Genomic DNA, 26,875 nt, shown 5'->3' on the forward strand with positions numbered 1-26,875 from the left:
GCTGCAGATATGTTGATCCGTACTCGATATCTACCCGACAAATCCAACGACTAAGAGTTAGTTTTAAATACACATCGTGACGGCTGAGAGTTGAACAGTCATTGGGTTCTGACGACTTGCAGCAGGAGGAACAGGAGCTGGAAACATCTTGGTTTTTTTTTTTTTTTTACATTCAGCCTGAGCTCCGGGGTCATTTTCACAACGTCCCCTCAGTCTGCACACACAGCTCCCCTCAGGCCCGGGAAAAAAAAAAACAAAAGAGAAAAAAACAGCAGAACTGAGAAGCAAATGCAGCAGTGAACTCTGAAAAATAGATTTGTTTTTTTTTAAATTACATTCGCGAGTCATTCAGTCAATCTGCTGCAGGTCGTGAAACACAGAGCCGATGCTTTCCTGTCACTTCCCTCCCACTCAGACGTTACTCCACAGGCCAAAAAACCATTCACCGAAAAAAAAAAAAAAAGAAAAACCACGAGCAAAGGAGGGAGTCTGCGCCTTTTTTCTCCAAAAAGAAAGTAAAAATAAATGTTCTCTGTGGGTGAATCTAAAAATAGAGCTTCCCTCCAAGCTGGAATAACCTGATTTCCTTAAAGGGAAACTTAATAAATGACTGTTTTTCTTGCGTTTTCACGTCACTTTGGTATTGAAGTCTTGGCAGGGTGCGATTTGGAGGGTTTTCCCAGCATGGCTGGACAAAAATTGAGGAGGAAACCCAACAAAATAACAAGTAACGTACATTTACAATCATTTATTAGTTGGGACTAATAAATAACAAATTAGCAGTGAAATCACTTCAAATGTCTGAAGAAATACTCCTTTTTAACATTTTCCTTTACTTTCAGGTTTGATTTTATCCTCTTGGTCACAGAGGTTACTCTCTAAACCCCCATCACATCTTTAATTTCTCAATTTTAAAGCATGTTGTGACATGAAGTGTTGTATCAAATACAGAAATAAAACATTTTCAGGCCTGTGTATCAACTAGTGTGACAGTTTCAGGCTATATCAAAAGACCAGCCATGCTTTTGCCAGTGAAAGTCTGTTAGATGAGGCTATTATTTATGGATCTCAATGTCTGTTTTACAGAGAATCTTTAATGTTAAAATACAGAATATCCATCAATGAACCAGTCTTTATGAGCAGCTCAACAGAAATGAGGTGTAAGAAGAGTTTGAAGTGAGATTTTGACGTTTTATTAAGACTTTAGAGCTGAAGAATAGGCGAAAATGTGATTAAATATGTGCAGTTCTTTGATAATATGGTGTGAATGTTAAGTGTGTCTGAAAACTGATATTTATAAACTTCTTTGAGTCAGATACATATAATAAAGCTCCAGGTGTGTATTTGTGTGACGTATGCAGTGACTGGAGGGAAGATCAGGGACGGAAGACGCTTCAATCGCCTCCCAGCGGTCCGGACCGGGGGTCTCCCAGCAAATCGCACCCTGGATCTTGGCTGAAACCTTTAATGTCAAAGCGTCGTCCGGGACGGGGCCACAGAATCCCCCCCAACCCCTCCCTAAGCCCTCCACCAACACTTCACCAGCACGGCTCACCCAAACGTCCGCAGAATTTTACACACAAAAAGTCAAATAATAAAACATCCAGATGTGGGCCCAGAGCTGCGCCGTCGGAGGGTTCCATCGCCACGGCGACGGGCCGCCGGCTCCGACAGGAAGCGTGTTTGTATCCAGGCAACGGTAGCCTCAGAGAATCAGTCTTTGGATTTGAGCCTCCTCGCGCCGTGGCGGCGGCGGCAGCGGCTGGTCGCTCCACGGCGCAGCTCTGGCCTCACGTTTTAAAACAATCAAATCCATTTATTACACTTTTTTTTTTTTTTTTTTTTTCCATGTTCACAGATAGTACACTCCTTTACACCGCCGAGCGGACACGGCACAACTTTTGGCAAAAAAAAAAGTCTGGATGCGAGGGTCCTGCTCCACTTCGGGGGGGAGAGTCTGAGAGTCCCGGGTCCCGACCCGAGACCGGACACGACACAGCGCCAGAGAGAGAGAGAGAGAGAGAGAGAGAGAGAGAAGAGAAGAGAGAAACGCCAGAGAAAGCCAGAGCGAGTGAGCGGCCATGCTCTCCTCCTCCTCCTCGTCCTCCCACTCATCCTCACACACCGACTCGCTCAGGTCCACGGCGCCACCCCTGGTGAGCCGCCGCATCTTGCTGAAGTCGTGGTCCGTCCTCAGGTAGGAGAGCGAGGGCCCCCCTCGCTGTGGCCGGCCAGGTCCCGGGGCTGGGCCTGGGGCGGCAGCGCCCGCATCTCGCCGCCGCTGCGCCAGTACAGGGTGTATTGCTGCGGGTCGGACACGCCGAAGGTGGCGGCGCACAGCTGCGCCAGGGCCTGGCTGGTCTCCCCGGCTCGCCACTGCAACGTCCGCACGGCGCTCCGCTCCCCGTCCTGGAACAGTATCCGAACGCACCTCTGGAGGGAGGGAGGGGGGAAAAAAACAGAAGTGTGAATATATATTGTATTCATGCAGAAACAGAGGTCAAGAGGCTTACGGAGCGAGGGCAGGAGAGGGGGAGGAGAGCGAGGAGGAGGAGGAGGGAGGACTGATTATCCGCTGCAATAATGGAGCCAAAACAGCGTCCGTAAAGGAAAAGTGGCTGCGAAACAAAGCCTCTGCTTCCCACACACAGCAGGTCCAAACGCTGAAACTGCCCTTTTCCATCCACTAGAGCTACATCCAAAGCGCCGTCCTCTGTGTCCCTGATTCTACTGAAGTTTGGTCAAAACTCAAACTTTTATTTCCTTCCTTCAAAAAAAAAAAAAAAAACCATCAGTGAAAAACCTTCCAGCTCTGTCTCAAAGTCATTATATAATGTCAGATTTTGGCCACCTACAAACAGAACGCCCTCACAGCGCTCTAAAGCACACGGAAAACACACTGGACACAATCCTTCCTCTGAAAACCACAGAGAATCCTCACACACCACACACACACACACTCAGCAGCCATCCTACCTGCACAATACACACACACACAGTGATGGAAAAGTAGTCACACAGGCTTGTTTAAAAAAAAAAAAACAACCAACCAACACACACACAGAGAATCACAATCAACAGGTCTGCCACCGTCAACACTCACAGAGTCGGTGAGCTCCTCGCCGTCCGTGTGCATATTGTGTTTGCCTGCTTCGATGGGTAGATGCAGCTCGATAAATTTCATGTTATCTGACCGCCCACTTCTTCATAGCACTTGGCTCGCTGATCCCCGCCTGTGTCAGTGGAAAATCTGGCTGCCGGGTGAGTTAGATCGGCTATTTGAAGCCAGGAGAGGAACCACGTGACGAGACAGAAACGTTGTGGATGACAATGCCTTTTCTTTTTTTTTTTTTCCTTCTCCCCCCTCCCCCCCTCCCCCCCTCCCCAGCTCCCCCCCCCCCCCGCTACGTGGCATCTGCTGGACCGAGGTGCTGGAGGTAAAAAGTGAATTGCCGTAAGCCGGCCGCCCCGCAGATCAGAGGATTACCTCTGAAAATGCCTAAAAACTAATCCGCTCAAATGAGGTCCGGCCGTCTCCGCACGCCAAGGAGGGAACTCCAGGTGTGGCGCCCGGCCGGCGCCGCCCGGACCCAGAAGCTTCGGCTTTGCTCTGACCTCCAGCAGACTCATTTCCCCAGCGTCCAGAGTGAAGCCGGATCCACTGGGGGCTGGATGTGGGTCAGAGCTGCTCCTGTTTGAACACCTGTCGGCGTTCCAGATGTGGGACGATGAGCTCAGCGTGAAACGCCATCAGTATAATTAATGCGCCGCCATGTCTGACCTGCCTGGCTGGATTATCGCTTGTTTTTCCTTCCCGGTTCGTGAGGCTTAAAGCGGAGGAAACGGCCAGGCCGGGGCTTGAATTGTGAAAACAAACGACGGCGGAAAGTTCTTGAAGAAGCAGACGAGTTCAAAATCGACATTTAGCATCAAGTCGGCCGTTTTAGTGTCAATAACCTCGAACGTCGACTTTTCCTCTGTCGTTTCAGCAGAAACAGAAGCAGATTGAGGGAAAAATGTAAATACATGCAAAACAAATGGAATTTTGCAATTTGTGTCTCAGTACTGAGTTTTTCAGGACCAGGACTTCCAGTTCTGTTAACGACAGCAACTGAAAAAGCACATAAATGTGATTAATACTGATGTGGGAGGAGGGTGTGTCATTTACAGACCATCACACACACACCACACACACACACACTTTAAAATCACATGCCTGGTCCAGATTCTTCACACACGAGACCTGGCACTGATTTTCAGTTATAAGGAACCATTTGACCATGAGAGCAACAGAGAGGAAGAAGCTTTTCCACCAATATTCCATCCTGATCAAACACAATCCGTTTCTCCACCTGCAACATCTTTTTTTTTTCTTTTTTCCATTTGTCCTCACACGGCTCTGTGGAAGACAAACGGTCTCGCTGCATAGTAAACAGCCATCAGTGCAACGCTCTGTTTCACAGGGGGCAACTTGGTGTGATGTCTCTACGCTGGATTACTCCACAACGAGAACACGTGGCGGCGGCGGCGGCGGCGGCGGCGGCGGCGGCGGCGGCGGCGGCTCACCTGGCTCTGCAGGGTCTCCTTCTGCCTCTGGGCCTCTCGGCTCCGCCGGCAGCTCCACTCCCTCAGCGCCTCCTGCACCTCCGGCGCCAGGCCGCCCGACGGCGGCTTGTCCTTGTCCAGGCTCTGGATCAGGCACAGGCTGGCGAAGACGCTGGTCAGGTAGTATCCACCTGAGGGCGGGCAGGAAACGAAGCACCGGCGTGTGGGAGGACAGCGGTTGATCAATGCAGCCAGTTGTTTTTAGTATTTATGAACACAGGAAAAGGAAAACGTCTCTTCGTTCTTGTATTAAATCTTGTGGATTAAAATACGTAACACTCTCTGGTCCCAAACACTCGTACCCTCTCCGAGCCAGGACGGCTCCAGCAGCTCCATCATGTACTCCACCTCGATCAGGATGTGGGGCCTGTTGCACTCCACGATCACGTACGACAGCGACGGCAGGAAGTCGTCCCAGCTCACTTCCTGTCCTGCAGACACATCGAGACCAACGGGAGAACATGAAGACGCCTTTAATCCAGAAAGACAGAAGAGAGGGTAAATGGGTAGATAGTGCTCATAGTAAAGGGGGTGGCGGCATCGCGCTGTGGGAACTCGTGACAAAGACGGTTTATCAGTCGTATACCAACAGCGTCCCCCGTTTGAATCAGGAAGCGTCTCAAGGTGACAAAAACACTTTTCAGTGCAAAGACGTCGACCTTCGTTTCTGCTCGCAGGAGGGATCTGAAGCGCTGGCAGCAACAGCAGGTTGTTGATCATTACGGCAGTTTAAATGTTTGCAGTTAAGTGGATCTTGGTGCTTTTTAAACTTGCGAGTGAAAACTAAAACTTCAGGGTCAAACGTCGAACTCGAGGGGGAAACATTAAATCCGCGTTGTGTAATTCACTTGAAAAGTTTCCCGGTGCGCATTTCGTCAGGCGGCGTGCGAGGCGCTCACCGTGTAAGGACCCCATGGCCTTGTGGACACACTTGCAGACCTGCAGCAGCAGCAGCACCTTGTCGATGGGCGAGTGCGTCCGCTGCATCAGGATCAGCTTCTGCTTCACCCGCTCCACCTCGCGGCTGTCGGGGACGCCGGTGCGCACGCCGAGCCGCTCCATGGCGCCGTCGCCCTTCAGCCGCAGCAGGTTCTGGGTCAGGCGGTGGCTGGAGCCGTCCTGGCTGTGCATGGCCGCCAGCGCCTTGTCCAGCTGCGAGCGCAGCGGCCGCAGCACGCAGGAGAACATGGCGCGCTCCAACGCCAGGTCTGAAAGCACACAGGGCAGAACGTCTCGCCGCTTACGACACGTGTGACATTTTCTTCATGTCTTAAAAAACAGGCGAGTCAGTATTTAATGTGTTTTTACACCAGGGGTTGCGGAGCGTTCTGACTGGACAGGAGGCGGACGAAAAGAAATCCCATTCAGAAACGTTGAATTCCAGAGAGCAAATAAACACATAAAGCTCCAGTTTCAGAACACGTTCTGATCTCCATCACTTGTTTCTACAACCCCGTCAGCTTGACCAGACTCCGATTCTCATATGAATCATCTGTTGATTTTGTTTTATGAGTTAAAGTTTTTCCATAAATCGTCCTATCACAGCGCCTCCTCTGTCGACAGGCCCGACCAATCACATTTACATCGGTTTCAAAGGTTCAATACAGTGATGTAGCGTCAACACCGGATTTCAGAACGCATGGGTGACACATTAGCTGTGTCCATCTTTTATATACAGTCAATGGTTGAACGCTCACCGCGGGCCGCCATCTCGGAATATTGCATCATCGCGAGGGAACAAGCACGTGCACAACGGCCCAAAAAAAAAGTTGTCTAATTTACATATAATTTCACTCCTGAAAGAGAATAAACTGGTCGGTTAATTCATTTGCTTAATTCTGTCTGGAAATGCGCCTCAGAATTAATACACTTTGAATGTAACGGTTAAACTTTGCATTTCACTCTTTATTGTCACTAAACTCCTGACTTATCTTTAATTAAGACATAAAATTAAGACCAAGAAGACTTTGCCAACCCACAGACATGGAGAGAACATGCAAACTCTATGCAGAAAAGCCAGAAGTCAGGGACTCGGACTGTGCATGTTCTCGCCGTTAGCCGAGGGTGGAAACCGCTGCCCTGAAAAGAAAATAATTCCTGGTACTGTGAGATATTCCTCGATGATGGGTCTCCATCAGCGCTTGATTTATTTTGGTCATTTGCAGGTACGGATCATGTCGACGTGTGTAAAGAGCTGGCAGCAGGCCCAGAAAGGTATCGAGTGAGTCTCAGTAGAATTAGGAGCTGATCAGCAGCGAGTCCATCCAGCTCCATAAATAAATAACTATATAAACTATTAGAAAACCAAAAAAAGAGAAACATGTTTGCTTTCCAGATTTCATCTTCTGCACGGATGCAAAGGATATTTAATCTTAAAAATAAATGAGTGCAAATGGCTGAACATAAATAAACTGATAATAGTATCTTTGAAAGTGCAAAAAACAACAACACACATTTGTTTTCGAGAACAGCGTTATTGCACATTACTTTTAGGTGTTAAGACGTGTTTTGTTTACTTTGTGTAAACAAGATATCGTCAGCATAATGTATTATTTTTAATAGTTTCTCTAAAGTATCTGTAAAGAAATTGTCCATATTTTAAATATTCACACATGCAGAGTGGGTTTTTTAATAGACATGTGTTTTGTTTTTCTCGCTACATAAAAAAGCTTAAAAAGAAATCTATTTCAACTTAGATGTGTTTTATTTTAGTATCAGGGAACACCAGCTCAAATATTGTGTAACAGTAACTTATTTGTAATTTTTCACATGTTAAAATCTGTTATGAGAGACTTGAGACGGCACAAAGGTGAAAAAACAAAACTGTTATGAGAAATTTAACAGTCTCATGAATTCATTCATGTACAAGCCACCGTGGAGTTACAGTTGTCTTGATATACAGCTCTATGACCGCTTGAACAGGTTTATGACTGATGTAGCTATATATGGTTAGTTCCGGAAAAATGTGAAAAGTGAGGAAGCTGCCACTGAAACCAAAAATAAACACATGAAAATACATTTATCGACGTGTTTTTGGGTTTCCCCTCATGCACGGTGTAAAGCTGGCGGTCTCTGTGAACCCGCTGGTTCTTCTCGGCTGACTGAGCAGCTGTTGCTCTAGATTTGAAGACCCCTGGAATATAATCCAGCTCTCTGCAATCTTGACCAAAACAGCCTTAATTGTGACTTTCCACCAAATCAAATGGAGACTGAAACATGCTGCTGCTTAAAGCTTCATATCTTTAGTTATGATGAAAACGATGACAAAAAAAACTCTTATGTTGCATTTATGAAGTTTCAATAACAAATCGGGATGTTGAAAGTTTCATTTTCAGCTGTTTTTGTACCTGGTGTTTAGCGGTTTTGTCCTTATTTTTCAGAGAATCAAACCATTTATGCTGTTTTAACCATTTAGGCTCCTTTTTAAACTGTATTTCATGTTTTATTCCCTTCATTATAAGCCTTTTTCTTGTAAAATTTGTGGCAATTTTACATTTTTTTAAGCAGTTTTTTTTTCATTTCTTATCATTACACGTGGTTTTTACCATTTAGTCATGCGCCTTTTTTTTTCCAAGATGCTTGTTAGCCAAGAGATCAGAGTCCTTTTGAAAATTGCTCCTGTGTCTAAATAGAACCAAAACACTCTGAACTTTCTCATCCAGCCTTGTCGTCTGACCGTCGTTTTCGATGTGGCCCCAGAGGAAGTATATCTGAAAGAAAGCTATGGTGTTTTCTTCATTGTTGGCCAGGATATTGATTTTGTAGGACTGGATAAAGGCAACGCCGCCATCTCATAAACCACGGACGGAGGAAGTGATGAAGCGCCTCGGATTAGAACATCTTAGATTTACTTAGCAGGGAAAAAAACACACCAAGAAATACCTGAAGTTTGCTGTTTAAATGTGAAAACAGAATAAAAATATGATTTCTAGACTATTGTTATTGCCAGACTTTCTGATGTCCTTCCAGTTGAGAGTCGTACCCCGACTCTGGAGCGCCGGTTCCAGCCTTCAGGGCGGCTGTTCTCTGAGCCCACGGCCACCGCGAACGCTCTCTGGCTCCGAGCCGGAGATGAGAGCCACACGTGGAAACACACACAACACACACACACACACACTCACGCACGCTCGTGGGTCTCCAGCAGTAAGTGGGCAGTCCTGACTAAGTGGGTAACAATTCTCCAGCGCTCGCCGTTTTCCACTCTCATCAGTAGCATCCTCTCGCTCCTCTCGCCATCCTTCATCTTTTTCCCATGTAATCCCCTAAAGCCCGAACCCCCCCCCCCCTTCATCCACCTTACTCCATCACTCCCCGTGTGATCAATCACTCACACCCTCATTCAATCCCAGCGTCCCTCAGTCTCCGTGCGGCTGGGGAGAGGAACAGATTACAAGTAATCAGATTACTGGACGGGCAGTTGTTTGCTCACAGACCTGTAACTGATTACAGTTTCAAAGTAACCCACCTATTTCCATCCCTCCCTCCCCTCCCTCCCGCCCTCCCCTGAATCGTGCCGCTCTTCAAGTGAGCGTGGGACTGCGATATTTTTATGATAAACGAGGGGGAGAAAAAAAAAATGCAAATGCCTCCCACCGACGCAATGTGAGATAAATCAGATTCGCAGGAAGGAAGGAAGAGAGGAGGACGGAAGGCAGCGGCCGACCGCTCTCCCTCTCTCACTCTCTCTCTCTCTCCCTGAAGCCTCTGCACAGCCAGGCAACCATCCGTCATCACGGTTTACTCACTAACACACATGCGCTGCCACACACACACACACACACACACACACACACACACACCAAAAAGCCTCCGCGCAGGCCTGTGTCAAAACATCTAAGTATACAGTCGTTCCAAAGTAACACCCGGCGATGTCTTGACAATGACGAGACGCGGCGAGAGCCCGGGAAGCGAGGGTCGGGCTTCCCTAATGCTGTTTTCTAAATACCAGAGACAAAGCGAGCCGTGAATGAGGCTCGCTCCCCCCACGCACACTACTTTGTGTTGACAGCGCCTTTCAGCGGAGCCCGGGCAGCCCACCATCTATCAGGGAAGGCTGTCTGTTTCCAGAGACCTGCGTCCTCTGGCACTTCGTCTATTGAATCACCGCTTTCTAATAGTGACGCTTTTTTTTTCTCTCTCTCTCTCTTTTTTTCTTCTTCTTCCACACGTCTCTCGTTTGCTCTTTTTTCCGTCCGGTCCTTTCTGTGCAGCGTGAGCGAGAGAAACTCACAGCGGAGTCAGCTGAATTTCATTTGGTTGAGTTTACTCAAATAAAATAAGCATAAAATCATCAAATTAGACCCAGAAATAATGCTTTTCTTCCACGCTGCACAAAAGAATTCTATTAAAACATCATATAACTATGTTCAACTATGTGAATTCTTTGGAATTTTCCAATTCATTAATTAATTTTCCAAAAAAGGTTTTAAAATCAAAAGAAAACACATTGTTTTTGTGTTTTCAGAAGAGTTTAGCCTTTTTAAATGGAACAGCGCAGACTAACAGTTAAGAGTTAACCACTGTGAGATTAATTTCCTCAATCGGTTAGCTGTTTCAGTTAACGGTTGTGGGGGAGTCGGTATAATTACCCTCCTGTGGTTGGAGGTTTTCCCTCCAGGGAGCCAGTTTACTCCACCGCCACGTTTATTCAGACGCAGTAAGAACCCGACGGGTTCCGTTACCTTTCTCGTTCTGCGGCACCAGGGTGTCGATGGGCGGCTCCAGCTCGCCGCTGTCCAGCAGGCAGCTCTTGGCCTGGGACAGGAAGAGGCGCAGGCCCTGCAGGAGCTGCACCGACGTCACGCGGGACGCCGACGGAGGCGGCGCGGCGGCGAGAGACTTCAGCACCTCCCTCTGCTCCAGCAGGAAGTCCTGGACCATCCCCCCGAAGATGGAGCGCCGGTCCCGGGACAGCTCCTCCACCAGCCGGGTCAGCCGCTTGTCCGGCGCGAAGAAGCACACGAAGGCCTCGCTCATGCGGTGCAGCCCGCCGCGGCCGCGCGAGCGGACCAGCGGCGGGCGGGTAGGCGTGCGCCTTGGACAGGGCGACGCTCTCCGAGTCGGAGTCCGAGTCGTTGTCCTCGTCCATGCTGCTGAAGGAGCTGCTGCTGTCCAGCTCGGCCAGCGACGGCGCCGGCGGCGGTCCATGGCCAGGACCGCCACCTCGATGCCGGGCTCCTCGCGGCGGCGCCGCCATCTGGGGCCGCGGCGCGTCCTCCACTTTGGCACAAGTCTGGTCGGAAGAGAGGGTGAAAACTTTACACCAGGGTCTTCATGTGCTTGATTTGCTACTGGGCCGCATAATACAGTCTAATGGAAATTCAAACATACGCTTCCAAATAAAACTTGGGTTTTTATTTTGAAAAGCGCTTCGCTTCCAGCGCTTACTTCCTGTGCTTCACTCCGTCAGTTAAGCATCTCATCATTAACGGTAAGCCCGTGTTCATGCAATTTTTTAACGCTGCCCTGAAGGTCCGTGCAAAAATGATGATGTTGAAAACCGGACCACGGTGCGAGATGTTGTGGGTTGCTAGTTTACATGACAGTGGAGTCGTTGAAAATTCAGCATTTTTGAAGACATTTCCGAAGGTGGAACTTTTTGAAAATGCTCTGTCTCCGTGGAAATGGGGGAAAATGCTACTTTTCGAAACTGCTCCCTCTCTGTGCACACGGGGTAAAATGCTCCGTCTCTGGAAACGTGATAAAGCGCAACTTTTCGAAAACACTCCGTCTCTGTGAAAATGGGGTAAAATGCACATTTTGAAAATTCTCCGACACTGTCTCTGTGACAATGAGGGACACGCAACATTTCAGAAACTCTCCCACTGTACATGTGCACCGTGGCCGCAGTAAAAAGTTGTTCTGTACATGCAAAGTCCCTGTGCTGCCATTGTTAATGTTTAAAGTGTATTGTGTCTGGGGAAACACTCATACCCCTTTCCCACTGGCCAATAAATCAGTATCCACCGCTAATAATCGGCTCCTCATGGCAGTGTGAAAGGGTTTAATTGGCATTTCAAACCGGGTCGATCGACCCTGCAAGTGACCTCGGTATTAATCGGGTCGCCTCCGATAGGCCTCAGTGGGAAAGGCAGACCCGGGTTGACGCAGTAATTTACGTGATGACGTCGACGCAGCATGGCTACGCCAGCGCGCTTGTGGCTACGTTAGCGCGTTGTTGTTGTTTTGGACACAGCGTGAAACATCCTTCATCAAGATGTCCCAGCATTGGCAAGATAGCGAGACCAGAGAGCTTCTGTCGAGATTCGTCGGCAGGTAACAGGGACGGTGCGCTGCTGCACTGTTTACCTTGCCGTGCTCGGTCGCGCTGATGATGTCATCAATGTGGGACGCCATCAGCGCGGGAAAACGCAACTACGTAATTCACCAGCAGGCGATTAGACCCGGGTCTGCAGGCAGTGGGGAAGGAGTCAATTGCCGATTGTTTGTGGATTGACCCGCTAGCTTCAGTGGGAAAGGGGTAACAGATACATCTTCCCGTTCTTTACTTGCGGTGCGTTCATGGACATCATGTCGTCCTCCTCCGTGGACCCGGGCGACACGGCGGGGGTCCTCCTCAGAACGCCCGCCCCAGCGTGAACCCTCCTCTGCGGGTGGGAGTCGGGCGTGTGCAGCCGGTCGGAGTCGCCGGGCTGGTCCTGCGACGGCGGCGGGGAGTAGGAGCCCACGCCCTCCAGGGACAGGTTCATGGACGACTCGGACAGTCGGAGGCGCATGCTGCGCTTGAAGCGGTGCCGCTTGTTGGAGGCACTGTGGTTCGGCAGCTGCGGGAGCTGCGAAAATAACAGAAAAGAGGAGACTCCAGACTGAATTTATCAGAGGAATTAAGCAAAACATGGTGTAGGCTTGCTTGAGAACTCTTGGAACTTATATAAAGCTGAGCAGAAGGTGAGCGAAGTCTTTCCCAACCTTGCAAACCTCCAGCTGCAGGAAGAGTGGGTTGATGAAGCAGAGCTTTCCATGTCTGCCTACGGCCAGCAGAGAGCTTCTCTCCCGGCTCGCCGCCGTCTGGGCCTGGCTGCTGGTGGACGGAGCGGTGTCCAGCGGCCCGTTCTGCATGTCTGAGGCACTCGGAAAACTCCAGAAGTCTGGAGGAAGACAGAGAAAATTTCAAGAGTTCAGCGAGAGAAACAAAGGTCAAGTGACAGTCCTCGTAACTCGCCGTCAGGAGCAGAAGGCCCTTCTTCACGTCCAGAACTGAACTCTCAACAATCCAGCGGCCATATTTCCATTTACAACAAGTTGCACGTTAACACAGTGTGAAGGACCGACTGCAGAACCTGACTAATCAGTTCTAACAGCTCCTCAGTCTTTCGTCATACTTGTTCTTTTCAATCCACACATTTTTTTTTGAACACTTGATTTTCTTGAAGACAATAGCGAGAAGCTATAAGGGTGAATAAACACATTGAATGTTTTTTTTTGTTTTTTTTCCGCGGCGAGCTGACGAGAGCAGACTGATTTTCGCGGAGGCACGATGAGAAAGAGTCTGGTCGTCATTTTTAGCCGTGGCGAAGTCACACCTCGCTCTCGCCGCTGCCCTCCGACAGGACATGTTGCTGTGTTAAAATAGACGCCGGGCTGGCAGCCACAACTTTCAGTCCCTTATTTCGTTTTCCCACATCGCCGTCTTTATTGCTGTTGTCGTCTCATATTAAAAATATGCTCTTTCAGTCCTTATAGGCTAATTACCTGGATATATGTAGCTCGCTCTGTAGGAAAACATGGAATGTGCGATACTTAGGTCGACAACATCGTTAAGTAGGACGACAGTCTTTTGTTAATTTTGTTGTTGTGAAACAGGAAAACCATCTTGAACGTATAAAAGCAGAAGGGGGGGGTATTTTCAGTGCCCGAGCGGAGGCGGCAATGAGATAAAAGCCAATAAGCACAGTATATATAATAATGTAAATAATAAAACACAAGCGGTCTCACCCAGAAAAATCACACCCCGGCTCGGGGAAAGTGTTTCGGCTCTGCAGCTGAACACTGGAAATGTTTATTTCCATCAAGCTGTTTGGCCGTTTCAAGTGAAAATATATGATTTTTGAGAGAAGTTTCGCGATTCGAAGACGGATGGTCGTTTGGACGAGTGTGAGCGCCGCAGTGACGGACCTTGTCCCATGTGTGAGATGGCCTCCAGCTGCCTGTGCGTCGCGGCCTGGGCGATGGCGTCGGGCAGCTGCAGGGGGAAAGGCAGCACATCCCTGCAGGAAACAGAGAGAGAGAACGATAAAACCAGCGGCTCTGAGAAAGGAACATCTACTCAGGGCTAAAACGTCTTCCAAAAAGTCTTTTCTCAATATAATAAACATCTAAAAAGTCATGGTTATGACAAGTATGCATGAGAAACCCAGTAAACAGCCTCAGGAAAGGAATATATAAGTCTACGTCTTTTTAAAACATGCTGCCAGTGACAGGCTGGCCTCGGTTTCAAGTCAAAATAGTCAGATTACATCCCTCCAACTGGCAGCGGGAAAAATATCCCTTATTTCAGGAAAGTTGAACCATTAAACCCCCCAGGAGAGCAGTTTGAGTCGTGCGATACGTCACCTGCTGATGCAGTAGAAGGCCACCAGCCGACACAGGTCAGGGAAGCTGAGCGCCGAGCTCTCCAGGGCGAAGGCGAGACGTTCAGGAGACAAGAGTGTTGAGTGACGGCGACGGGAACCGTCAAATTAAGGACTTGAGACCAGCTGAGAACCAGACACGGCGGCTGCCAGTGAGATTTACTGAGGCCCCGTTTACATGACAATGTTTTCTACTGGAAATCCAATGCAAACGTAAAACTTTTCTGAAGTGAATAACACTGTTTTCTCTTGACTGTACTCACTGGAGGTCTTCCTCGCGATGAAGCACTCCTTCACGGCGGCGGCGCTCCTCTCGGCGGTCATGCGGAAGCCAGCACCTTCCTCTGGCTGGAGCTGCACTTGCGGCACTAAAAAGGTCTGCCAAACGAAAACCGAAACGTAAAACCACAAACGCCCTGTAGATAGGTTAGATATTTTCCCCACGGGCGGCCGGGCCATCACCCCGACCGGCTCCTGAGGAGGATGTAGAGGGCCGAGTCCTGGTGAGGGACAGCTGGAGCCACCGGGGTGTGTGAGCAGCAGGCGATCCAGGACGCTGAAGGCCCTCTGGGACGCGCTGGCCGCTGCCCACCTGCATCTGCAAAGGCCGAGGTAGTCATCAGATGAGCTGTCCCTGTCAATTATTTCAGCGTTGCATTCAGAGTGTTTGTGCTTTTTGTTTTGTTTTTTTTTTCCTCCATTTGCCGTCTCTGGAAACCGATCGGATGTCAACGAGCTCCAGCTTTTAACCACCAATCAGAAAACAACTAAATGGTATTTCATTTGCATTTATTTATCATAAATGCAAATGAACTATTAGCAGAGGGTTTGAAACGCTTTCCGTGATGCATTTTTAACAGCCCTGGAAGTGACGCCGCCATGACAGCTAGCTAACTAGCATTAGCCTCAAAGCCATGCTGTCAGGGGGAAACTTCAAAAACATTCATAATGTAGGTTTCTAGATATTTCATGGTATTTTGTATCATTAAGATTGGATTTACGTTGAGATTGTAAGTCATTTTCAGAAGGAAATGTTTCTTTTTTAGTGAAAATATCAATATTTTCATCTGTTATACTCAAAGAAAAACTTTAAAATTTTACATTTAAAGCTTATTATAGCGCTATTTTTGACATTTCATCCACATATTAGGCTGTATGTGGCGGTCTCTTCTCTAACGATATGTCTTCATGTGTGTTCAGTCAGTCCTCTTTCCTTTGCCATGGAAAACAAAGTATTTCAGACTTATTTACGCATGTTTCGGCCAGACTTCGGCGGAAAGTTCTGGAGCCGCGGGAAGCAGCTTCCCCGTCCTTCTGTCCTTCTATAAATGAACCAAGTGTTGCTCTGGTGCTTTGCGAGGCTGCACACCTCTCCTCCGTCTGTCTCCTCCCAACAGCACTGGAAACACGTTCCTCGAGACTCTCCTGAACTCCGCGCCGCTACGGGCTACCGTTTCTAGACTTTCCCTCTAAAAAAAAAAGAAAAAAAAAAGACAACAAATCAATCTGAGCTTTTGTGTTTTTTTTTAAATAAAGTTTGGCACTTTAAAACGTGAGCGTTCGAGCACAGATTTACTCTCTCTCTCTCTCTCTCAGATGGGCTTGTTGCTGGATGTCACACTGTGTGGGCAGCCGGCGAACGCTTGCGAGCGTAGCAGCAGATGGTTGCCATGGCAACCCGGGCCTACACATCCTACCAGGCATTCCCACTCAGTGAAACAACACACACACACACACACAGGAAAAAAAAAAAAAAAAACATTTCGGGCAAGTTGAAGAGGTGTGTGCTCTCGCAATACTCAAATATGAACACACACACACACACACACACGCATGTGCACACAATGAGACATCCCTGACAAGGTGAAGGGGGGTGCTTCTATCAACACAAAAACACTGACACACACACACACTTACTCATAAAAGTTGATCACGCACATGCTCGTACACACGAGCAAACACGTGAATCTTTCATGTTTTTATATTTCTTCACTTGTTTCTTCTGTGGATAAAAAAAAATAATTAAAAAAAAACCAACAGCGCTTTTAATGATCAGCATTCTAAAATATTTTTCTTCCTTCACAGAGAAGCACTGAAGCGAAGCAGCGAGCCGAGATGCTGCATCCTGCTCCGGTGATATTAGAGGAAGCTTCATGAATACCACTCAGGAGCACATTTGAATTTTTCACATTTTTTCATCACCTCCTGCCACCCGTTACGTAACCCGCCGATCCTCCCGGGGAAGGCCGGCTCTCCGTCGGCCAATCTATGCCCAGCGTAGCCATTAACAGAAAAATGGTAAACAGCAGTGGAGAGGTTAGGAATCAAGTACAGGAGATATCAATCAAATGAGGGGGCTGCAGTTATGCAACGCGCGCAGGTTTGTGCTCACAGCTCCGAGACCCGAGTGAAAGAATAAATAAAATGTGTGGAGGAACTTTCCAATGAGGGGAATCGATACTTTGAGAGACTCCAGAAAATCCCAATTTCACCAAACTTGCAAAGCTACGACCATATTCATGTGAATGGACGCCGTTAGCGCGACAGATGGGATGTGATTGTGCGAAGCGCGGCCGTTTGAAACACCTCACTGCACCAGATGATGCTACTAGAGTTGGACTAACGCTTGACGAATCAACACGACTAGTTTCAGCACTGAGACGATCACTAAAGCGACTCAGGCTTCACGTGGCTCCTTACTCATCTCTTATGTAATGCACCAAAACAATAGCTAGCCGACGCTAACTTAGCATTAAATGTGTAAACACAGAAATAAAAACAAAAACGGTGAATTTTAGCTCTGCTGGTCGTCTTTTTAACCGGCGACTGTCTTTGTTTACGTCGAGGATCCGGCGTTTCACAGCCTTGGCGAGCCGTCCGTCAATGAGAGACACCGTCTTCACACGTCAGGCGGCATCCTCATCCTCGCATCACAAGTCAAATTCTTTTGATATCGAGGTGCGTTTGGAGAGAAAATGAGTTGGTTTCGTGTGTGTGTGTGTGTGTGTCACTGAGTGGGCTCGCCGGGTCACCTCAGCGTATATCTGGAGCCAAACACCACGCACATCCACAGTCCGACGCCCCGACCACACACACACACACACGCACACACACACACACACACACACAAAACACCCAACACACAAGGCTGGAAGACGCCTGAAGAGCGAGCGAGTGAGCGAGGGAGAGGAGAAAAAAAAAAGAAAAAAAGAGGAGAGCAAGACCCAAGTGCTTCGCTAGCCACTTCCAGGTCCGCCTTACATAAAATGCAACGCTGCCCACACACACACACCGAAAGACTTATGTAATTCCCTCAGAGAAAGAGAGAGAGAGAGAGAGACGGCAAAAACAGAGGAATGAAAGATAAAAGATGGAAATGATGAGAAGAGAAGTGAAAATTAAAGCTCTTATCGGGGAATCTCAGCTGGAGTTTGCCTGCAGTGAGACTGGATTTAAATGTAATAAGCAGAGAGAGAAATCTCGCAAGGTGTGTGTTTGCACCTGAAGGCAGCGGCGGCGGCGTGAGATAAATGACAGATCCTGAAGGATGGAGAGGAGAAAATATTAAACTTTCCTATTCTGGAAGGAACAGAGGTGAAAATGATGGGATGGACAATGGCGGCCTCCATATCACGTTATCCATGTTCGTATTGTGTTGTTCTCTTCATGTGTCCATTATAAAAACTAACAGCTAGTTATATTGTTTTGGCCGTTTCGGTGTAAATGGACAGCATTTTCAAAATGTTGCAATGTAAACGGGGCCTGAAATACTGAAACATGAATCGCTTTTCTGATTTAAAGATGAAGACGGATGGCATGTTTTCTTTGAACGTCGCTCCCATGTTCCAGTGACAAATTTCAGATCTGAGCTTCCTACTATGGATAACTCGGGGTTCAGAGACTTCCCCAAAGAAACTTCTACACAGGAAGGAGGTACGAACCACTAACGCTCCGACCGGGCAGCGTTGAGTGTATCTGAAACAGTTTGTACAGTAAAAAAACAAAAAGTAGAGTAAGCCGAGAATCGACAGGGTTATTCGAACTTCTGAGGAGGAAAAGTTGCATTTCACTGTGCGGACGCTGACCGGCTGCTGGGTGAAACCTGGCTGCTTTACACCTTCCAGAGAGGAGAGGAGAGAGCTGGAAGGAAAGCTGCAGCAGTGGACAGACGGACCGACTGACTGACATGCTGGACCAGCGAGTGACGCCGGTCTGTGACTCAAACGCCAACAATAGACTGTTTTACTGAACAGATCCTGCTTTTAACAGGATGCGTCTCATTTTCAACATAACGGAGGTCTTAACATTCTGAAGCTCATGATCGATTTCGCAGATCTGATGAGATAAGGATTATTTCCATGGCACTCAGCAGCAAAGGGAAGGCCTTCTGGATCAAATGAAAACAAAGGGTTTTTAGGAAAGCAGCGTAGGATGGAAGGGATCCGTGACGGTGATCAGCTGCTCGGCGAGAGGCTCGGCCACGTGCAGATGGACGACGGCGTCACGGCGGCCAGATCTGCTGTTTGCTCGCCTCCAGAGAAACGTCCCATCTCCATGCAGACAGGAGCAACGGCGCCCCCCCAAGGGATCAATAGGCAGGTTTGGAAGAAAATATTAGAGAAGTGCTGTTAATTTTCAAGAGTGAGCCAGTTTCACATGTTTGAGCTGAATTTAAGTTCCAAAACCTTGTCAAGGAGTTTCGATTGGTGATTAAATATTAAAAACTTTGCAAGTTAATCTGCTACTTTCATGGAGGAACTTCCTGCAAGTTTAAAGTTAGTCTCAAACTGACTTTGTCATTTAATTACATTTGTGTTTGAAAATAAAGAAATTATTTTTTCATATTCAGCGTTTTCATAGTTTTCAGTATATAAAATCATCATAGAAAATTATCTTTCCACCAATTATATAGGTGAATATCAGTTATTGGCCACAACCGCAATATTATTATGAGATAGATTGGTCAAAATTTTCAACAGCGTGTCATAAAAGTTGCGGTTTCCCTCATTTTAACACAGAAAGTCGGAGCATTTTCAAAAAGCTGTATTTTCAATGGTTGGAAGTTTGTTGTGGTGTAAAGAGAAATCCAAAAAGCAACAAAAGGTTTCTCTTTTCACTTGAACACATTGGGCTCTATTTTGGTAGACCAGACGCCAGCGCCTGCACCTCTCCTTCCCTTCAACTGCTGGTTTCTTCTCGCCACCATCATGGCCCAAGGAAGAAACTGATGTGCTGCGGTTCTACGCCCATCTCGATGCAGCCTAGTCTACCAAATTATCCATTTGGCTTTACATGGTGGCGTGCCAAAAAACTATCGCACAGGTTGCGCCACACTCCGCCACCCGGTGCTGCACCATGAAATTAGAGCCCATAGTGTAAATAAGGCCAAAGAGAACAGAGTAGATTATTGACTCTAGAATACAAACACAGCAGAGCTGTCAACTTTAGCACATCAGGACAGTGCAGGAAGATGTTTTACATAGAGGGGACTGGCTACATTTTTTCCCCCTGCTGTATAGCGCATCGCCACTCAGGCTACTGGCTGGAAGCAATATGATACACACAAATAAACATTACGAAGTTCTAACAAATTCACATGACATTTTTTCCTCCATAAGGAGGTCGGCAGCAAACCATATGACAAGAACAGACGAGAACAAACACACTTTCACAGCAGTAAATCGCTGCCATTTTCAGCGCTGTCCATGGTGCTGAAGACGCAAAAAAACAGTCAGATGGGTCTGTACTCCAAAACTCACTGCCTCTGACATGACAAGTAGTAAGGATAGATTCAAAAAACATCAGCAGATGAACACAAGTCCCTCAAACCAACAGCAAGCGATGAACAGATGAACATATGGAACAGACATTCAGACAATCAAAAACTTTGAAAGTCTGAAAATAAAAACAACACAGACAGCTGTGAGCAACTTCAGCTGTTGCTGCTGCAGCTACTGTTACATTACTTATGTAATCCAAATGAATTGAAGGAGGCACAGATTGTTTAACTGATAAAAATGCATAATGCTACCTTTTGTCCACAACAAATTGTCTCCGAATCTTAACGAGGGGCTCAATAGATTTTGCAATTTTTGATATTATCACCACCACTTTAGTAATGGGGCGACAGTAGCTCAGATGGTAGAGCGAGTCGTCTTATAACCGGAAGGTTGGTGGTTTGATCCCCGCTCCCGCAGGCGTAAAACTGTTGTTGTGTCCTTGGGCAAGACACTTCACCCACCTTGCGTAATATGAAAGTTGTGCGAGTGAATGGTTGGAGGTTTTCGGAGGGGCCAATGGCGCAGACTGGCAGCTTTGCTTCCGTCAGTCTGCCCCAGGGCAGCTGTGGCTACAACAGTAGCTTACCACCACCCAGTATGGTGTGAATGAATAATGCAATGTAAAGCGTCTTTGAGTGTCCAGAAAAGCGCTATATAAAACCAATGCATTATTATTAATGATATTTTTCTTATATAGCCTCACGCCCGCACTCATGCTGTGTAAATCCACTCCACACATACTTTATATATACTGTATATTTTTTTTTTATTATTATTATTATTTTTCCGTTAACGCTAATGTAAGGTGCTACAGCTTGCAGCCGACACCAGGGGGGGCTGCAGCCCCGGCAGCACCCCCCTTCAGCTAGCGCATCAGGAGTGAAACTTGATTATTTCTAAATTCACCATCGAGCCAAACAGCATTTCTCTTTCGCCGTAGTCGTAAATTTCATCAGATTCCTGATTCTAATTAATAAACTGAGGTTTTCTTTTGGAAGGTAAAAGATATCCTCTGTAATATTGATAATGATTTTTCATTAAAATCAATACTTTTATTTTTCATTGAAGGACTGAATAGTGGATCTTTAGTTCTGAGTGCTGCTGTAAGAAAATAATTCCTCATTAAATCTAACGACTTGCTGTCGCTGCACCTTTAAAAAAATTAGCAGGATGTAAACTTTTATGAAAAGCAATTTTCTTATAAAACACTCTTTCTTGTCTTACTTTTCCGTATGTTTTACCCTTTTCACATTCATCACATGTTTGTGTGACAATATCAAATCTGAACCACGCTGAAGTGTTTTCACATCAGTATAAGAACTGGAACATCACAGGGACACTGTTGGATGGAGCCTCGCAGCACAGTAACAAAGCATTCAGATCTCACCGCTTCACGGCTGAAGGCTCTGCTGTGGAGGAAGGAAGGTCTTTTCAGATGTTCCTCAGAAAGCCATTTGCAGCTCAGCGTGAGGACGTCTGCAGATTTCCACACGGGAACAAAACGAACCCGAACCTTTTTCAAACTGACAGCCGAGTTAACGGGCGAGTCAACGCATCGGATAGAACTTTCTCATTTCCTCACGTTTGTTTCAATCCAACAGCGATAGATTAGCAACAGCTGTATGTCACATGATGTTCCAAAGCTCTTATTTTCACTTTGGTGAAATATCACTTGATGAAAAAAAAGATTAAGGTCAATAATGATGTTTTTAACAAAGTGAAAAAGTGTTTTCCTGTAACAGTGTCCGCGTTCGGACGCTTTCTTTGATTCTTTCACTGCAGGAGAAAATACACTTTTCTCGAATAGTAAAAGTAATAAATCATCAGAAAGATCAATATTCTGAGTACGTTATCAAACTACAAATACTGCGAGTTCCCTGTGTTCGGCCTGCAAAGTTGTTTTAGGTGCTGGAGCTCAGTGTTTTTGAAGGGGGAGGATGAGACGGAGCTGAGTGTCAGCTGACGCCCACAGGAGAGTTCGGAAGAGGCTCGAACTCCACCGGGCTTCTGCTGTGATCTGCTGCATGAGCAGAAAAGAGCCAGTGGGATTGAAAGCGCTGCGCCGTGGACAAGAATCCTAAACAACAAATCAGCATTTTTCATGTTTCAGCTTCTGCGTTTTTGTATTTGCTTTATATTTTCATCAATCTACACCAGTTGGGAGAGAAAAATCATATTTGCACAGATATAAAACCTAAGAAACAGCAGGTGATGAATCAAATAGAGCGTTTACAGTAATATACAGTTATGGAGTAAGTAGAAAATGATAAATGTTTTTCTATGAGGAGACCTTGATGCTGTTTCTAAATCACTCTATTCGCTGGAAAATTATCAGCATCTCTGCAGGGTTCATGTGAGAATCTCAAGCAGAAACGCTAAACGTCGACGGCGTTCTGGTCGTCCGTTTACACCACAACGGCGCTCGGTCGCCACTGAGGACGCAACTTCCCATCTCCATGGAAACGGGGGAAAACTTTTTGTCAATGATCCAACTCCGGAAAGGTAGAGGGGGAAATGCAACTTTTTTAAAATGTGATTCCGTCTCCATGGAAACGGGTGAGAAATACTGCTTTTCTATTCATATATAAAACTTCCAGCTTCCTCCAGCCTCCTGCCCCACGAGCCGAACTACAACAACGTCCAGAGGATGGAGTTTAATCAAAATTAAAACACAAAAAAAACAGGAGGAAACGGGTCCAGAGACAGTTAGAGGGACGTCTGAGAGGAACTGAGGGAGGAGGAAAACACACACACACACACACACACACACACACACTGCACAGATGTAACCTCCAGCCAGCAAACAGGCAGCGATAGTGACACTGAAAACAGACAGCGATGTTGAGCTCTTTGCTCGTCGTCACTTCCTACATACGCGGTTTCCATCTGGACGGTTTGATGAGCACACACACGCACACACACACACACACACAGTCAGATAAAGGTTTGTACACAAATCACACTTTAAAGATTTATTTGAAAGTGTATTAACGTGAGGTTTAAATTATTATCTAGCTATACGGATCAGTGTTTAAAGAAATTAACAGTTTCGTTCACTCATTTTTTCAATATTAGGAAAGTAATCCTGGCGTCGATCGGATTCCACCTGTTGCTGTTGTGCTCCGGGGGTTAGTGGCGCCCCCTACAGGAGGCGAGTGTGTCTTTATTCACCGTCAGTCTGTAAAATCTGCGCCTTGCTCCGGAGTGACCGTGACGCCGGCTAAGTATAGCCGAGCCGCCCGTCAGCGCCGGCGTGGGATGACTAATGGAACGGCTTAATTGCAGTGGGCTAAAAGTGTCCACGGGGGGGCAACGGTGGGCAGGAGGGAGGGAGGGGAGGGGGGGCCTGCCGACTGATGACAGGTGTCCGGTTTGAGGCCTGTGGCAAAAAAAAAAAAAAAAAAAAAAAAGTGGAGGGGACCGGTGACGGCGGGGCGAGGGCAGTGTCAGCACGAGTGTGTGACGGAGTGACGGAGTGACGGAGTGGCGGAGTGACGCCGAGGCTTCAGGATGAGTCAGACGCAGCGCTCGGGCTGCAGGAGGGAAGAGGGGCTGTTAGCATAACTGTGAATTCTCATGGTTCTACAAGCAGATCGGTTAAACTGGCGCCGTGATTCAGAACGCAGCTCTAACACAAATAGTTCTGACAGGCCAGAGGGGTGTGTGTGTATGTGTGTGTGTGTGTGTGTGTGTGTGTGTGTGTGTGTGTGTGTGTGTGTGTGTGTGTGTAAAGCAGCGACGGCATGTCCAGCAACACGTCACAGAATCCCTCGGATCTTCGGTTTCTGTTTGTTTTCCACCGGGCCGAACAGAACTGACACAAACTGGCGGGAAACATTTCAGCTCAACAATCAAACAACAGGCGAAGCGCCGGAATCAGACCGGCTGGGATGTAACTCAACAGGCAGGAAAACCTAAACGAATTCACTCGAATCACTTTACAACGCTCTCACTAGTTTCATACTAACTGACTATAAAGCAGGGGTGTCAAACATACGGTACGTGGGCCAAAACTGGCCAACAAGAGGCTTAAATCCGGACAAACCAACAAAAAACGTAAAAATTTCAAAGAAAACTGATTTTAAAAAAATTCTGAAGAGTCGGGAACACAACACAGCAGGGATCTCAGCGATGTTGCTGGAAATGGAGCCTCGAAGCCAGAGGCAGTCGAGGTGTGAAAAAAAACAAAACAGAAACAGCAGCAGGACAAGTTTTAGGACATTTCACTGTATTTTACACCAGAAAGTATCATTAAAACTGGCTTCTTGGTCAAATTAAAGTCCTTTTGGTAGTAACTGATGAATACAGATGTTTTCGTCATCGTGTATACTCTCTGCACCGCAACAGAGAAAAACTTCAAAGTTTAAAATTAACAGTTATATGAACTATTTCACTGGTCTGAAACACTCAAGATGAAACTGGGCCCTGAAATAAGTGTAAATAGTTTTACATATAGTTTCTGTAGTGTTTTATTTTAGAGAAAAAAAATATTTTTCTGAAGCACCATGTTTATGTTTATTGTTATTGCATGCATGTTGATGTGGATTCAATCCAAAAAACAAAACAACAAAATGAAAACCACATTGTTTTGAGCTTTTATCTGCTATTTCAATGGAAACGGAACATTTTCAAAACGTTGTGGTGTAAACGGGACCTCAGAGTGTTTCTACTTGATTTGGGAGAATAATGTTATGTCACGTTGAAGAGTTTTATTCAACATAAAGCTGTCAGAGTTAGTCTAATTAATGAATTAATGTAGGGTTGTCAAAACAAGGATTTAAGTTTTTTTTGTTGTTGTTGTTGTTTTGCAATTAATCACAGAATTAGGGTTATGGCTTTTTTTTCCACTTTGAACAGTATTTGATGTAAAGACTGTATTACACTGGTCTATGTGGCATTTTATTTTGAAAGAAAATACCCAAAATTCTTTCACTGTGTTTATTTGATGCCTAATTAATTTGATGTGCTAAGAAACCAGAATATTTTGTCAAGTTGATCGGACATAATTGCAAAGTCGCGTAAAACTGGTTGAATTTAAATTGATAGCTGAAATTGCAGCAACATAACTTCCTGTTAGGACTGATGAATGATTTACATTACGAGCTTAAAACGGCCAAAATAAGACAATTTTAAACATGCAGTTCTAAATTATGATTAATTGGGAACTATTTGTTAATCTACGATTAAAAAGAAATATTCTGACAGCCTGAATTCAACACTTTCAATTTAAAATACATTGAAAACAACTTTACAGTAAGTTGTTGCCAACAGTTCTGAAGTAACTTTAAAAGTCTTTTATAGTGAAATGTTTGTCAAAAACCACAAGTTATTGTCATTTTTCCAGTAAAGCATTCAGTTTCCTCTCAGATCACATTAATCTCCTTCATTGGTCACTTTTGACTGATTAACTACATAAAGTTGTGCCTGAAGTTTGTAGGCGAGCGGAGACGAAGCGACTGGTTTTCTCTCTCTGTATGTTCGGAGATGATCTGGAGAAGGCAGCGAACGAGTCGCGGTGCCAAGACCGTCCATCTGAACAGGTCACTCATCCTAAAAAAAAAAAAAAAAAAATTGAAAAAGAATCTTTTTCTTCTCCTCACTAATAAGCAGCGAAAAAACTTGCCAAAATCACAATTTGTTCCAGGAAGAATAACTTTTTTCCAAGATGCTGTCACTTTTTCAGAACACTGGAATTCAATTTTCACACCAGTTTCAGTTTTAATTAAAAAAAATAAAGAAAGAGGCTGAAAATGATCCCAACAGCAGTGGTGTTACTGAAACGATCTCCAGCGGCTGTTTGATTCCTGAATCCTTCTTTTGGTGCAGTTGTGTAAAAGCCCGCGTATCTGGAGGGAAGCGGCGGCGTTCTGGTCACGTATCCTGATGTGGTTTGACCTCCGAGTGACTCACGACGTGACTAATGATGCCGGAGAACTTCTCCTCTCGCCTAAAGTTATTTTGGTGAAGCACTGTTAGGTAATGTCAGAGGGAAAGAAGGGTCCGTTTCATGTGTTTTAACTAGATTCTACACCAAAAGGCAGCAGTGGGTACTCTCTCTGATTTTAACTGAACTGATGGACGTTTGTCTATTTTATTTTTTTCCCCCTGATTCCTTTATCCTGCGGTGCGTTTCCAGCCCTGACAGTGACAGCGAGCGTTCACTTTCATCCTCCCTCTTTCAGGTTGTGTTAGAGTGACCACAAGAGGACAAAAGCCTGCATTAATGCTCCGCTCCGTGAGGCAGGAAGTCCAGCCAGATCCCTCCGTTCTCCAGCTCCACTCTGCTCAAACAGCCTCAGGTGTTCAATTCTGCCTTGTTTTAATCAATATTTAAAGTTCTCAATAAGCTAGTGAACACTTCTCAGGCTTTAGAGGAGGAACCTGCAGCTCATGCATTAGATGTAATTCTGACGCTTTTTATTCCTTCTGAGTAAAAATCTTGGCGCACTTCTCAGGAATCAACATCAAACACGTAAACATCTATTTTCTGGCTTCGCAGTCGAAGGTTGGTTCAAAAGTTTAGTAAAAACACTACAAGCCTGATGTTTACAGGCGAGCGTGGGCAGAATGAAGCAAAACTGGACCTGCAGCTGTATTTCAGTTCTGTTGGAACCTGAAGGAAACTTTCATTCATGTCTCAGATGTTGCGTTAAACTCGAACTTATTGTCAAGTCTTTGCAACTTTAGTGTTTTTAAATACATTATTTTAGTGATTTTTTTGCTTAGAGGCAATAAAAGCAAGTAAAACGTAAATGAAAAGTAAATAAATAAATCAAAGTGTAAAACAAGAAAGAATAAAAAGTATTTATCTGTTAGAAATTTAAACTCCCTGCTTAAAACTGCTTTATTTTAATCAATAATGTGGTTTTTTGTAAGCTGTTGTTGTGGATTACTGAGATC

The 26,875-nt window shown here is 46.1% G+C and overlaps 1 protein-coding gene across 1 annotated transcript; it reads right to left on the minus strand.

Annotated features, from left to right (window-relative positions):
- Positions 1 to 1,394: 1,394 nt before the first annotated feature.
- Positions 1,395 to 15,867, minus strand: LOC115382457 (ras and Rab interactor 2). The gene is given in 20 exon segments (XM_075410402.1): positions 1,395 to 1,462; positions 2,086 to 2,208; positions 2,211 to 2,433; positions 4,567 to 4,736; positions 4,908 to 5,036; positions 5,505 to 5,813; positions 10,287 to 10,627; positions 10,629 to 10,743; positions 10,746 to 10,785; positions 10,787 to 10,837; positions 12,114 to 12,398; positions 12,535 to 12,713; positions 13,741 to 13,832; positions 14,179 to 14,251; positions 14,459 to 14,527; positions 14,530 to 14,573; positions 14,658 to 14,700; positions 14,703 to 14,720; positions 14,723 to 14,793; positions 15,815 to 15,867. Coding segments are annotated over 20 exon segments (2,496 nt in total).
- Positions 15,868 to 26,875: the final 11,008 nt, after the last annotated feature.

This window comes from Salarias fasciatus, chromosome 3 (genome assembly GCF_902148845.1).
Source record: "Salarias fasciatus chromosome 3, fSalaFa1.1, whole genome shotgun sequence".
In the NCBI taxonomy this organism is placed as follows: domain Eukaryota; kingdom Metazoa; phylum Chordata; class Actinopteri; order Blenniiformes; family Blenniidae; genus Salarias; species Salarias fasciatus.